Source organism: Poecilia reticulata, linkage group LG6 (genome assembly GCF_000633615.1).
Source record: "Poecilia reticulata strain Guanapo linkage group LG6, Guppy_female_1.0+MT, whole genome shotgun sequence".
Lineage (NCBI taxonomy): Eukaryota > Metazoa > Chordata > Actinopteri > Cyprinodontiformes > Poeciliidae > Poecilia > Poecilia reticulata.
This window is the reverse complement of record NC_024336.1, coordinates 24,297,314-24,311,864: the sequence shown is the minus strand read 5'-3', so window position 1 is coordinate 24,311,864 and position 14,551 is coordinate 24,297,314. Positions and strand designations below refer to the sequence as shown.

The 14,551-nt window shown below is 39.4% G+C and overlaps 1 protein-coding gene across 5 annotated transcripts in view; it reads left to right on the top strand.

Moving 5' to 3' along the window:
• Nucleotides 1–14,551, top strand: part of tln2b (talin 2b) — a 98,557-nt gene that overhangs the window by 46,020 nt on the left and 37,986 nt on the right. For all 5 annotated transcript variants that reach the window (XM_017305321.1, XM_017305320.1, XM_008412280.2 and 2 more), the window contains exons 10-21: nt 459–614; nt 3,560–3,661; nt 3,773–3,849; nt 6,840–7,023; nt 7,236–7,349; nt 7,590–7,698; nt 8,491–8,699; nt 8,951–9,049; nt 9,837–10,004; nt 10,211–10,505; nt 12,179–12,345; nt 13,025–13,153. In XM_017305321.1, the coding sequence (XP_017160810.1) occupies nt 459–614; nt 3,560–3,661; nt 3,773–3,849; nt 6,840–7,023; nt 7,236–7,349; nt 7,590–7,698; nt 8,491–8,699; nt 8,951–9,049; nt 9,837–10,004; nt 10,211–10,505; nt 12,179–12,345; nt 13,025–13,153 (1,809 nt within the window). The remainder of the gene's footprint in view (nt 1–458; nt 615–3,559; nt 3,662–3,772; nt 3,850–6,839; nt 7,024–7,235; nt 7,350–7,589; nt 7,699–8,490; nt 8,700–8,950; nt 9,050–9,836; nt 10,005–10,210; nt 10,506–12,178; nt 12,346–13,024; nt 13,154–14,551) is intronic.

Genomic DNA, 14,551 nt, shown 5'->3' with positions numbered 1-14,551 from the left:
ATATAAATAAATATGACCATACAGCATATATATAAATAAATATGACCTTTGGATCTCCACCACACTGCTAATTTTTTCATCTTCTCCGCCTCTGAAGGGCAGCTAGGTTTACGCTTGGTGTTTGAAGTGAGCTGTGATAGATTTTCAGTGGGCAGCAGAGCCGGTGGAGGCTCCACGCTGCTGTGCTGACAGTGACTTAAACCTTTGGAGACCCTGTTCAATAAAGCAGCAGTTAAACAAGCCAGAGCAGTTCGGGTCACTTCGCAGCTTCCCTCCCCCACTTCAACCATTTGAAGCTTAGAGCCCACAGATCCAACATCTGTATTACAGCAGCAGCAGCTGAATGGCACCAGTATTTTTGCATTTTTACCTTGCATGAATCATCTGTGTAGGTGTCGAGCTATGAGTTGTTGGGTTTTTTTTGTGGTTTTTTTGACTGATGTTTTCCTTTTTGACAGGAAAAGATGAAGGGTAAAAATAAGCTGGTCCCAAGGCTGCTGGGGATAACCAAAGAGTCAGTGATGCGAGTGGATGAGAAGACGAAGGATGTGGTACAGGAATGGCCCCTGACAACAGTCAAGAGATGGGCAGCCTCCCCGAAGAGTTTTACCTTGGTATGGACTGACTGTGCAAGTCCTCGGCACTATTTTCAGACCACTCCTAATCTTAAACAGCGGGGAAATAAAACAAGAAACACCAATGCTTTTCTCTGTAAATATACTTAAAATAGCTTGTTGGTGTAGAATTTCCATCGCATGTCTGTAGCAACCCATGCAATCTAGGTGAACAAACACAATCAGGCAAATTTGATTGGGAATTATGTGAAGGAAAGTGAAGAGATACAGGGAATCAGTGCAGAACATATAAAAAATGCTCAGAAAAAAAGGCATTCCTGCCCCAGTGCTAATTATATCAGCTCCTAAGTAATGGCCTTTGAAAAGGTTTCTCATTACCAAAGTATTGCTCAAGAAACATACTGAGGTGAGTGTAGCATTAAAAACACTCATAATTCTGACCTTTTTGCAGACATAAGCCGTTTTTGCACTGCAAGGAACGGAACGGAACGGCTTCGGTCCAGTTCCACCCGTACTGCAGCCCTGTTGTGTTTACATATAACCGAGGGCGCCATCGAAGCTGTACCTGACGTCATTATTTTTAAAACTAAACAATGGTTCCAATGTAGCCGGCCGAAGCCTTTTCCTCAGAGATGCGGCGGAAAACTTTTTCTTTCCTCGTTGACCGATCTAACTCATTCTGCACTCATTCATCAGCGAGTGAGCAGAGGAAAAAAATGACCTCATCATCGGACCAGGTAACAGTAGAATATTGAGAGGAATTCATCGCAAATTAAAAATAATAATAATAAAAATATTAAAAAGAGCACTCTAAACAAAATACAGTAAGAACAGTTTAGTGAGAGCCAGCTAAAACCGATCAACGGTTGACTGCAAAACAACCAACTGCTGACTCTAAACCAATCAGCTGCTGAATTCAAAGCAGCCCCACTTGGCCGGCCCGATTGGAACCACAACCCTTGAACCACAATAACTTTAAGCACTGCAATTTCTAAACTATGTCCAAATCCAATACTTATGACTATGAAACTATTATGATGACATGGTTATTTAGAAGCAAATCAATAAATGCCAAAATAATGCAGTTTGAAAAGAAAATGTTCTCATTTTGCCAGCTTAGAACATTTATCCTATTAAGCTAGACATAAACTTCCCCATCTTAGTGCATATTGGTAATGCTGATTTAGGCATCTGCCAGCAGTCAGTTGTATACTTGTTTAAAACACTATTCTCATGTTCAACACTCTTTCATTATCGCAGCCTGATGACATAAGGGTGGGGTGACTTCTCTGTACTGCCCTAAATGTAGCGTTCAGTTAGAGAAAGTCAACCAGATGACAGACAATGATAGAATGACTGGAGTGACCGATAGGTGCAACCATACAGGATGCAAACACGGGAATGATGACGACTCTAAAACACAAAAAAATCTCATGCAAAGGGATACAATCTTAATATCATTTAAACCTCTGAATGCTCCAAGAAGAATTATCAGGAACCTTATCAAAGAACCAACAGAATCAGAAAGCAGTTTTTTTTTTTTTACATGAAAACAGTAACTGTTCCTCTCAGTTGCAGAGTGGTCTCTATGCCCACTCATTGCACAACACTCCACTGCCAAAGGAAAAGCGTGTTAAAGTGTGTTTGAATAACATTTGGACAATTCACTGAGTGACCTGGAGAATATTTTCTGTTTAAATGAAGTAACATTTAACTCTTCAGACGTCATTGTGACGCCATCTTTGGACGCGGAATAAAACGGCACATCAGCCACAAAATACAATGCAGTGTGGAGATAAGAACCTCATGATAAGGGGGGCTATTTTGTCAAGATATGGTAAAGACAGACTGAATGTAATTAAAGATGGACAAAATGTAGTAAGGTTTCACATAATTCTTTATTGGAATCTGAAAAGATTCAACGAGGGTCAATTTTTCAGCAGAACATTGAGCTCAAACAACAATCCAGGAAAACTCTCTAATGGTTTCAGAGAAAGAAAATAGACAGCTAGATCCATTAGTCACTGAACTTGAATGCAATTGAAAATGTACAGAAAGATTTGAAGATCAGACTTCATAGAAGAGGATCCCAGAACCTTCATGATTTGAAAATACATTAGTTTGTGTCGAAGAGTAGGTCAAAATCCCACTTGAGCAGCGCATATCCAAAATCCTAACTGAAGATGTCGGTAACAAATGTTTTTGTATTGAATAAACTTCATGTGTGTTCAATACATAATCTATTTTTACACACATTTATAAGGTCATCTGGATTTGTTAAATTAATTGAATGATTACCGATGTCTGATGTGAACTCTATATTAACACTCCCATTAGAAATGTACTTCTCTATTTCTCATTCTCTCTGTTTTATGCATACATTCAAACACTTAGTGGTATTGTATTATATTCTAAAAGAAATATTAAAATGTAATATTTTCACAATGCTAGACAGCTGTTATTCTGGAGTTAACAATGGAGGTAAAGAGGGAGAATGAGCACACAATTTAGATGTATTATATATCTAAAAACTGTTTTTCTTTTAAGCCTTATAGTTGTTTTCTTCTGCTGCTGGATAGGCTTAGTTCATTGATAGATTAATAGAAAATGTAAATTTAAAAAACAACAACAAAAAAAGAACTCCTAAGGTATGTTTGCCAGCATTCATTTAAAATAAAAATACTAACTCTTGTGTTTCTACTGCAAGCTTTGAAGTAAGAACTTCTCAGATTCATTACATCTCACATGAAATCAACTCTTTGGAGAAATGGGATGCTCTACGGAAACCAGTCTTTTTTTCCTTGAGAGTCAGAAATGATGAAAGTACTGCCAAATGTATTCAGACCCTAACCCTCGGTGATGCATTTTTTTAATCTGAACACATTTGCACACTTCCTTCCTCCAGTTGAAGGTAAATTATTTTGCATTAAGACAGATGACAGTACACTGTGGCATAAAAACACGGTTTCTCTTGTTTTAAAAAGGATTTTGGAGAATATCAAGAAAGTTACTACTCTGTCCAGACAACAGAAGGTGAACAGATATCCCAGCTTATTGCAGGATACATTGACATCATTCTGAAAAAGGTAAGAACATAAAAAAAGAAAGCGTTATTTATATTACTGCAATGTTACTGTGCATTCAAGGAGTCTCTTCAAATAATCAATGGTGCTTGTTGTTCTGTCTTCCCAATGCAGAAGCAGAGTAAGGACCGATTTGGCCTTGAGGGAGACGAGGAATCCACAATGCTGGAGGAATCAGTTTCCCCGAAGAAGTAAGTACTGGTTGTACTAATCCCTGTAGATGCTGACCATTCTTATTTACAAGCCTACTGCATTGTGGTGAATCTGGATGCATTTGTATCTTACTGCTTAATTGCCTGTGGATTTATATTTATAGAAAGAGAGATAAGCCAGACTTAAACACAAACACAGCCCTGTGGATTTCAAGATGGTTCTATGAAATCTGTTGTTTCTGGTTGATAAGTAGGAAGTTTGTCAGATTAAGACCATTTATGTATTGCGTAATGAACAAAATAAGCTACATAATTTGTAAGTTTAGAAATAAATCATAAATTATGTTATTAATCCTAGTTTATTAGAGCAGTCATTCCCACTTTTAGCTTCTGGTCCACTTGCACTAACCCCAGCCACAAATTGTTAAAGTAGATAAATAGCATCAATAAGTCTAATAAACAGTTATGACAACATTGATTTATAAAGATCATCTTCTCTGGGTGTTTTGCAAAACCAAGAGTATGATCCTAACCGTAGTTGAGCCACTGAAATAAAAGCATGTTTTGTTCCGTATTTAGGTTCTGTCTCTTCTCATTTTACTTTCAGAACGCCTTCGCTCTATGGAAAAAGTAGAATAGAAAAATAAATTTGAGTGTGTCATTTTTTTTCCCACTCGTCTTTTCTTTCATGATTCAGTCTCTTCTACCTGAGGAGAAAATTAGGATGCTACATATAAATGGATTGTTGTGACAAATGTTATTTATTTAGGATGTGCTTTTTTCCAAGCGTGAACGTTGAGTGACAAATATTCACATCTCTGTAAAATCATTTTGTGTTCCTAGCTGGTTTTAAAAAAAAGTTGCTAAATGGTGCTACATGTTTTTTATGAGTAATGGAATGAATATACATCTCGGTCTTATCTGTATTGTGAGAAGTCTCATCTCCCTGCAGTCCTCTCTCCTCCTGTCGGGAGGCATAGAAGCATAAACAATGAAGACATCCATGTTTAGTAAGATTGATTTCGGGGTCAGACGCACAAGGATGGCGTAGAGAGGAGGCAGGAAAAAGCTTCGCTGCAGTCATGAGACAATCTATCTCTGCATTTGGCTATATGGTCTCCTGCAGAACTGGAGTGTGAATGGGAAGTGGAGATTGAAAAATGTATTATCAGTGGAAATTCACATGGCTCCCGCAGAAACTACTCTCTGATAAAATATGCTGTCATATTTCCCCATGTGCGTGCGCCAGCTGACTCATGTTGAGGTTTCCATTGCAAAAACATAATTGATGCATTTCTAAACAAGCTGTAATTAACCAATGGAGTCGGGAGCATCTGCTGAGTTGGACTTGAAAACCCCGTTTTTCTGCGGTACTCTCTCTGTCAAGGCCTGCTCATTGTGGGAATGATTGTTGGTGCGTGACCATTGTTGTGCACTAATTAGCATTTTGTATGTTTCCTGGTCTAAATCAATCTCTGGGATGTTATTATCAAAAACATGAGCATATTCATTTGATTGAACATCATTGACTGCTTAAGTATTTATTTCCCTTTACATTTCTCCACATTCCACACAACTGCAATATTTAATGTATTTTATTGGGATTTTTATGTAATGAACAAACACAAAATATTTTATTATTGTGAAGTGGAAGGAAAAAAGGGATCCATGTAGTGTATTTGTTTCTAACCAGTCTTATTTTGATTCCCATTAATAAAATGTAGTGCAACTAATTGTCTTTAGACGTCACCTGTTCTCCGAGGGTTTGTTAGAAAACAGTGAGCAAACAGCATTGTAAGAAAGGGAAAAAAAATAAAAATAAACAACTGACACGGTTGACAGGTCAGTTAAAAGAGGAAGAAAACACAATTTCACATGGGAGAAATCTATGTGAGTGAAGTGGAGAATTGGAAAAATCTCATATTTGGTATTCACAGCAGCGGCGTGACAAATAAAATTTGTGAGCGGCAGCGCACCTCCTTTGCACTCTAGGAGTTTGGAAAGGGGGCTAGGAGCCAGCAGCTGAGAGGGAAGCCTTTATCCCCTGCAGGATATAGCGGCAGAGTGCATCAATACATAACGCCCGAATAGTTTGGATTTCCTTCCTGACTCTCCCTATTGCAAAATCTTCTAGCAGTGCCAATTCTGGGTGATGGATGCAGCAGGTCAGAGTTTGCAATGGGGGACCACAAATTCTCCCGCCAAGTTTGTTTTCTATATATCACAGCTTTTGCGTGGTACGTGAAGTACACCAGTTTCAGGCCCCATTTCACCTTAAAAAATGAGACTCCCCCCCCCCCTTTTGGCGAATCAAAGTCTTTGTTCAAAAAGCATGCAAGCAGCCATGAAAATGACACAGCAAACTTGTGGATGAAGGCGCTCTGTTTGGTTGAAACCAAGACAGAACATTTTGACTTGTATACAAAACATTATCAGATAAGGGAAGCTAACATTACCCTGTACACACTAACCATACTTTGAAAGATGATGGTGGTGGAAACAACATTGTGATTTCAAAATGTTCTACTCATTTCTTTTTTTCCTTAGCTATATGAACTACATTGTTGTGGTCCATAGTGTATCCCCAAGAGATGTTGATTATTTAGCTAAAATGATCACGAAATGGTGAAGAGCAGGACTCAAATGCATGGAGGATGCAGAGCAGGTCAAAATAAACAATTTCACTCAGGGAAACATAATACAAAAGGAAAGGGACCAGAATATAAACACAAGAAACGCTAAGTTACAGAACAAAAGCACAAGGGTTCATAAAACTAAGGAATGAGGTAAACGTGAAAAAAAGGTTGACAAATCATTATACAAAGCGAAAACACAAAACCAGTGTCCCAAACATTATGACAACAGCAGTTTGGACCAAACATTAAAAAAAATTTTTTAAAAAAACCACCAACAATGGATAATTGCTACTTTTATTTCCACTTATAACTTCTGCCTGTGTCTACCTTTTAAATCAACTTTACACTGAAAAATTATGTCACTAACCTATTTTTTTCTACATTTATTTTTAGGTCCACAATTTTGCAACAGCAGTACAATAGGGTTGGTCGTGTGGAACATGGGTCAGTGGCCCTTCCTGGCATTATACGCTCTGGCTCCATTGGTGGCCCTGATAACTACAGTGTGGGTACAATGCCTTCTGCTCAGCAGCAAATCACCACAGGACAGATGCACAGAGGACACATGCCTCCACTGGTGAGTAGGATAACACACCTTCACATCCTTTGTTCTTTAAGTCCTGAAAAAACAAAACATCATTTGGAAGATGCAAACATTTTTTTTTCCAGGTTTAATGTGATTTGACTGTTTAGGACAATGATTCAGCGACTCTTTACTGGAAGATGCACAGAAAGCTCTAATTTCATTCCACAAAATACACTTTGTGTGTGTTGTGTGTCTGCTATCAGAGTCTAGCCCAGCAGGCTCTAATGGGAACCATTAACAGCAGCATGAAGGCTGTTCAGCAGGCGCAGGCCGACCTGGGACAAGTAGATAATCTGCCTCCACTGGGCCATGACTTGGTGAGTTACACCATATTCATTTCTCAGTTTCGTAGTGTACATCGGGATAGATAAATGCAGTATGTAAATGCAGAGCAGATTTTTAATTTCGATTCTCTTACTTTTTAAGAATAATTAGGTTTTAGAGCAGACTGTAAACATTCAGGATATTTTCTTTGCTAGCCTTGGGCTTGAATTAGGATGATCAAAAATCTCCTACTGTGATGAATGTCTAAGACTCTTATTTTCCTCCTCCAAAAGGCATCCAGGGTCTGGGTTCAGAACAAAGTGGATGAATCAAAACATGAAATCCATTCTCAGGTTGATGCCATCACTGCTGGAACAGCTTCTGTGGTCAATCTCACAGCAGGTGAGTTCCCTGGAAACATACTAAACACTTTAAAGCAGCTGCATTCAGCTATTTTTACTTTTTCTTAAACGGTCACACTATGCCTTTTTCTACCTGGGTGAATTTTTCAAGATAAGAATTAATGAATGTTTCTTGTTACGACCGGCTCAGGGTCATACAAAAAAAATGGGAGACCATGCTGTGCTTAAGGTGCAGAAAAATTATATTTATATTAACAAAAACTACAATGGAATGTGAATTTCAGTAGCAGTGGCGCAGTCCAAATGCTTGCACGTGTGGTATGTGGGCATATGGAAGTGCTGAGATGCAAAAACGACGACAAAATCAAATGTGCGTGAGGAGAGGCGCTAAGGGCTGTAACATCTCCTTAGTCCGTTTTGATCAGTGACTGGGTGATGGTTTAGTTTCCTCTATAGGTATTCTGTTTCTCCTAATAAATACATCTTAATACATCTACTCTGAAGCTCATCTCTCCCAGCTGCCCCGTGTTCTTTGATACAACGCCAGTTTCCAGTTTTAATCTAACCTTGCCATCTGCTAGAGTTCACCTAAGCGCCCCTCACTATCGCATTCAAAGTTTTTCTTCTGCACAGCCACTTGCTTTATTAGTTCCTTATCTCCCCTGAGACATTTCAAACAGGCTCTAATCATGACACTGATGTGCGTGTAAAAGCAAATGACACATGAGCTGCCCTGTGGCCAACTGAGTCAGTGCTGCAGCAGTAAATTAAGACGCACAACAAAGGCACAGATTGAGTTTTGGCTGATTTGACGGCCGTCTCTCCGCTGCAGGTGAGCCGACAGAGACCGACTACACGGCAGTCGGCTGCGCCATCACTACCATATCCTCCAACCTCACGGAAATGTCCAAGGGCGTGAAGCTCCTCGCAGCGCTGATGGAAGATGAAGTGGGAGGCGGACACAAGCTCATGGGTGCCGCCAGAATGTTGGCAGGAGCAGTGTCAGATCTGCTCAGGTCCGTGGAGCCTGCTGCCGGCGAGGTGAGGCACCCAGTGATTACTGCGCTGGTTTGAGAGTCCCAGCTGCAATCCCACACAATTCACACATACGCAAAAATGCTGATCTGCTAATTTTAACAATTTCCCAGAGAAAGATGCAAGTCGGAAGCTTTTTTACTTTTTTTTTTTTGCCAGAGAGGGATGTTTGATCTTGTTTTAGATCACACTGGAGTGTTTTCTGTGGGAACTGGCCAGCCGCGTGTAATGAATGTGCTGATGTCACCCTCGTGCAGCCGAGACAGACGGTGCTGACTGCAGCAGGAAGCATTGGACAAGCCAGCGGGGATCTGCTCCGTCACATGGGGGAGGGCGAGACTGATGAGAAGTTCCAGGTTGGACGCCTCCCACTCACTGTTTCCATGGCTGTGTCGGCCAAACAGGAAGACACACACACCCATATTCTCTGGCCCCCTTTAAAAATGTCAATACGCTCTTATGTAATTACCTCAGGCTTTATTGTTGGCCTGCCACTTTAAAACAAAGCATCAGATGGAGTGCTTTTAAAGTAGAAAGATTATACAGTGTTTAAACCCTGTAGTATTTAGCCTGTCCCTGGTGCTGCTTTATGTATTTGACATAGAAATTCATGTTCTTACAACAGAACATGTTCTCCTCACTTTAAAGGTCTCCTTAGATATATATAAAAAACAAAAATCAAAACAAAAACAAATGAAACATTCTCATAAATCTTAAGCCAATAAGTTTCTGTTAAATTAAGACTCTGCACTGTTTTCTCTTTCTGATAGAGAAACTAACTAACTTTAAGTGATGATGTCAGATCAAACTGTTACTGCTTAGCTATGATATTTTCTTTGATCAGGAAAAGTCCATCAGCCAATCACAAGCCAGGGTCCATCAAGTTGCAATACAGCTGAACCTGAATTCCTCTGTGCACCTTTATTTAATATTGCTGACAGACTATAGTTTGATAGTCTGACAGTTTGCCTCCTTCTTCCTTAGTGCGTCGAGCCTTACTGCTTCTCGTACATTACTTATGCACAAGTCACATTATATTGGTTGAACAAAATGAACTGCAAACATTTACTTTCCTGCTCCCTTCAGTCACACGCACACAGCTGTGCTCTGTTCCTGTGAAGGACACTGATTAATATGTTGCAGGACACCCTGATGAATCTGGCCAAAGCGGTGGCCAATGCAGCTGCTATGTTAGTCCTGAAGGCCAAGAATGTGGCCCAGGTGGCCGAGGACACCATACTGCAGAACCGAGTGATTGCAGCTGCCACTCAGTGTGCCCTGTCTACCTCCCAACTGGTTGCATGCACCAAGGTAAACACTTTGATTTAAAAAAAATAAAATAAAATTCACTTTGCAGACTTGCAGACGGATCATTTGTATCTGATACAAAATAAAAAACGCTTAATTTGCCAGCATCCACAATGCGCTTGGATAGTGGAGCTTCCTGCTTCATTGTGAAATCAGTGTTGAATGTCTTGATTTGTCTGAGCTGCTGCCAGCCTCTGTGTGTGGTGCAGGTGGTAAGCCCGACCATCAGCTCGCCGGTTTGTCAGGAGCAGCTTGTCGAGGCCGGGAAGCTGGTGGACCGATCGGTGGAGACCTGCGTCAAAGCTTGCCGCTCGGCCAGCAGCGACGGCGAGCTGCTGAAGCAAGTTGCAGCTGCAGCTGGTGTGGTCAGCCAGGCCCTGAGTGACCTCCTCCAACACGTCCGCCACTACGCCAGCTGCGGGGAGCCCATCGGACGCTACGACCAAGCCACGGACACAATTATGAACGTGACTGAAAATATTTTCACTTCCATGGGCGATGCAGGTGAGTGGCAACAGCCGTGCTGAAGGAAATGAACTGATTCTTACAGAGTAGTCCACCTGGCTCGAGTTAACCTGTTCTGCTGTGTTTTGACTGCGTTGTGGGACTCTAAAAGTGTTGTCTGCAAATGATCCTGAAAAAAAAATTATCGGTGGATGTTCAAAGCTCAGGTTGTATGTTTTGATTTGAGTCAAGAGACTGAAGTATTTTTAAAGTGAGTCAAATTCCCGAGGGTTTGTAGTAGCCATGTCATCCTAAATCACTACAAAGTTCTGAGTCTGGTTTCAATCAGAAACTGGGAGTCTTTGGCATTTAGCAGGAAACACATGACTTGAGCATTGGTTTGAAAAGGCCAAGCGTTTTTCTCCAATAAATCAACTTTTAAAAATCCCGCTAAACAAAAGAGATACGCATTTTAGTGCTGAGCGGACAGGTTGATGCCATACGATTTCACACGTTGGTTGTAGAGCAGCTAAACATCTTATGCAGCAGTTTACTGGGTGAGTTATTTAGAGCATGAGGTGGGAGTTTCGGAAATGCAGCTTTTAATAGCAGACATGTGGGGAGGTGTTACGTAGATCCCACAGATTTATATTTCTGCAGGAGCAGATGATGGATTAGAAACATTCTGGACATAAAGGTGAAAGTAACATGAACATGAAAACTGTTACGCAAAATGAGGTTTCTCACTAGAATAAAATTTCATATAAAATATTACATTTTTAGGTGTAAATTATTAAAAATAAACTAGAGATATGAAATACACATTTATGACAAGGATAAATCTTATGGGTTTTTTTTTGTTAAACTTTGTATATATTTCAGATTTGTTTTATTTTTAAATGTTATTTTACAGTGTCAAGTTATGCACATCAAAACATGTAAACATTTTTAAAACTAATTAGAACATGTTCACCAATATTTACCAACTATTCTTTTTTTACATATAAAAAAATGACCTCATTTAATTTTGACCATAATCTCATTTGCTTGTGAGAGTTCTGTGCTTCTCACACTCACACTAAATTTGATTTCATGTTCCTATTTCACCAACCAAGCAATCTAATTCTGTAGACATGACCCGCTTTCATCAACATTCCTCATTTTGTTGACAAAGTTTGTAAAAACATAGGTTTTGACATTGTGTTCAAATTAGATTTACATAATTCTGAATAATTATCTTCTTTTCTCTTTAATATCTATGGGATTTAGGTTAAGCCTTTAATTTATAACCTAAAGTTACCTGAGGCTTAGCATTTTGTGGTTCACAGCTTATTTTCTGGTGGAATCTCATTTATTTTGCTTGAAAGAGCTACTCTAAGTTCAGGTTGATTATCTAAAAAAAAAAAACTGTATTGTTAATTTTAGAGTAAAAAAAAATTTCAATGCCACTCATGAATCTGCTTATTTGGATGTTTTTGCAGGGTACTGTTTTTATTTATACAGATGTCAGTGTAAATTAGCGCATGTTGGAAGATGCTGCGATAATAATCCATTGCTGTAAAGGTACAGATTAATGACGCTTCTGCTTTGGGAATCCTTGAAAATTCCTCTGTCACAGAAAATCTTTTTCTTTTGTTTTTGTTTCCTAATTAGATCCTAAAAGATTTTACATGTTAACACCTCATTCCAACAGATTATGTACTGATGCAGACGCTGTCTTTTGGTCTGAACAGGTGAGATGGTGCGTCAGGCTCGCGTGCTGGCCCAAGCTACCTCGGACTTGGTCAATGCCATGAGGTCAGATGCAGAGGCGGAAGTGGATGTCGACAACTCCAAGAAACTCCTTGCTGCAGCCAAACTCCTGGCGGATGCCACAGCTCGGATGGTGGAGGCTGCAAAGGTGAGTGATTGGTTATTAAATGTTTTCTCATATTATAACACATTTAACATGAGTTTATTATTATTATTATTATTATTATTATTATTATTATTATTATTATTATTATTATTATTATTATTAGTAGTAGTAGTAGTAGTAGTAGTAGTAGCTTTTCTACTCTTTATTTAAATTGTTACAAAAAAAAAGCATCAGAAATGTGGCTTTGAGAGAACTTAACTTGAAAGCATGACTGCTGAAAGTCTCTGTACTTCTTTATGTTAATAGCTACTGTCTGATTTTATATCCAGAATGAAAGTATGCAGAATTGGTGTCTGTTAATGAGCCTCTGGCGCCGTCGAGAAGGATATTATCTGGGCGAAATACCCATGCAAGAGAAGAGCAGCGTGTAGCTCGTTAAGATGTTTTTGATCTGTGGCACATTAATCACCACATCACTGCCATTATCAAAGAGGAAGTGGGGATCTTGCACTGACGGTTTCCTTGGAAACTGAAAGAAGACAAAGTTAAATGTTTCTTTGCATTTATCATACAACACGTGCAGTGCAGTCAGAGTTGTTAATATTCAAAAGGTGCTGGTGCTCAGATTGTTTTCTGGATCTATGACGCGCATCACTACAATTTGTGCATTTGCAGAAATATGCATAATTGTGGGGCGTTTTTTTTTTTTTTTTGCCCTCAGGGGGCAGCTGCGTACCCAGAGAATGAGGACCAGCAGCAGAGATTAAGGGAGGCAGCCGAGGGGTTACGGGTTGCCACTAATGCCGCAGCTCAAAACGCCATAAAGAAAAAACTAGTCAATCGACTGGAGGTGAGTCAGAACTGTTATTCCCCCCTCTTCCCCCTTTTCAAGTTGCTCCACCTTAATTCAGCCATCAAGCCGTCATCATCCATCTTTGTAGTTAAGACACAGTGATATTTTCTCTCTCGTTGTTATAAAACTCAGAGGAAGGTCACTTTTTTATTTTATTTGTCTGTGTTATGTCTTTTTATCGCCACAGTGAGCTGTAAATCTTATTAATGCACTGAAGGAACTATCTGCATTAAGATCTGTGTTTAGCCCTCAGTATCAGTTTGCCCCCTAATGACTACCACCCCTCTGCTCTGGAGCACCCAATGTTCAATTTCCCAGGCGCATAAACTATTCATTACCCAGAGGCTGGAATCGGCCTGCTATCAGACAGGAATCTCAGCCTGAGTCCTTGCATCAGATGGCCACAGTAATGGTGCTAATGGTTACCTCCATCACAGCCGCATCTAAGCTAGTTGAGGAGAATATTATTAATCTCCGAGTGCGCTTGTAACAATTATCTGTGAAACATTTAGGCAGCTCTGGAGCCCTCAGTTTTGTACTGTCAAGACAAAATGAATGCCTCAGAGGCGTGTGGAGACATGTTCACTTGTAGCCTTTGTGTTATCTAATTTCGGCATTTTGTATAGAATGCTAAGCAAAAGAAAATAAACAGCACATTTGAGTGTGCTATTATCATTACTTAGGACAGTGGTGTCAAATTTTAATTTTAATTTTGGGCCGCATCAAGTTCATTAATGTCCTCAAACAGCCGGTTGTAGCAGAGTGTTTGGGTAAAACTACTCATCAACAAACTGTTCAAATAATATAGTTTCTTTGTTCATTTGATGAGTACTTCTTGAAACATATTTATATTTAACATATTTTCCATGTTGTTGTAATTTGACAGAATGCAAATAAAAACTACTTTGATTTGACTGATAAAATAATATTTAAGCACACAACTGTTATCTTGAAGTGTTATTTCCATCTTATTTCAGCCAGCAAACCTTCACTGTCCGTCTTCCATTACTGGAGTCATTCATTGTACCAAAGCTGCCTCAAATAACTCTAATGTTCTTTTTATTATGACATAGTGTGTTCTGTAAATCGGTTATTTTTGTAAAAAAAAAAATTATTGTTGTGTGCTCCTCAGTCACCCAAAAAGATTTTTCTCTTTCGACCAACCATCTTTTAAAAGCTGGTCATGTTTGCATTCCCACTCATCACCGACATAATATCATATTCAGAACAGGCTTTCAGCCATTCGTTTTTAGGTTGGTATGATTATATACCAAATACCTTAAATAAAATTTTAATAATTCACTGTGCATGTTTGTAATTGTTGGATTCTCCACAGAGAATTAGCTATAATATTCCATCCACAGAGGTTCAAAGTTCTACATGCAGACTCATATA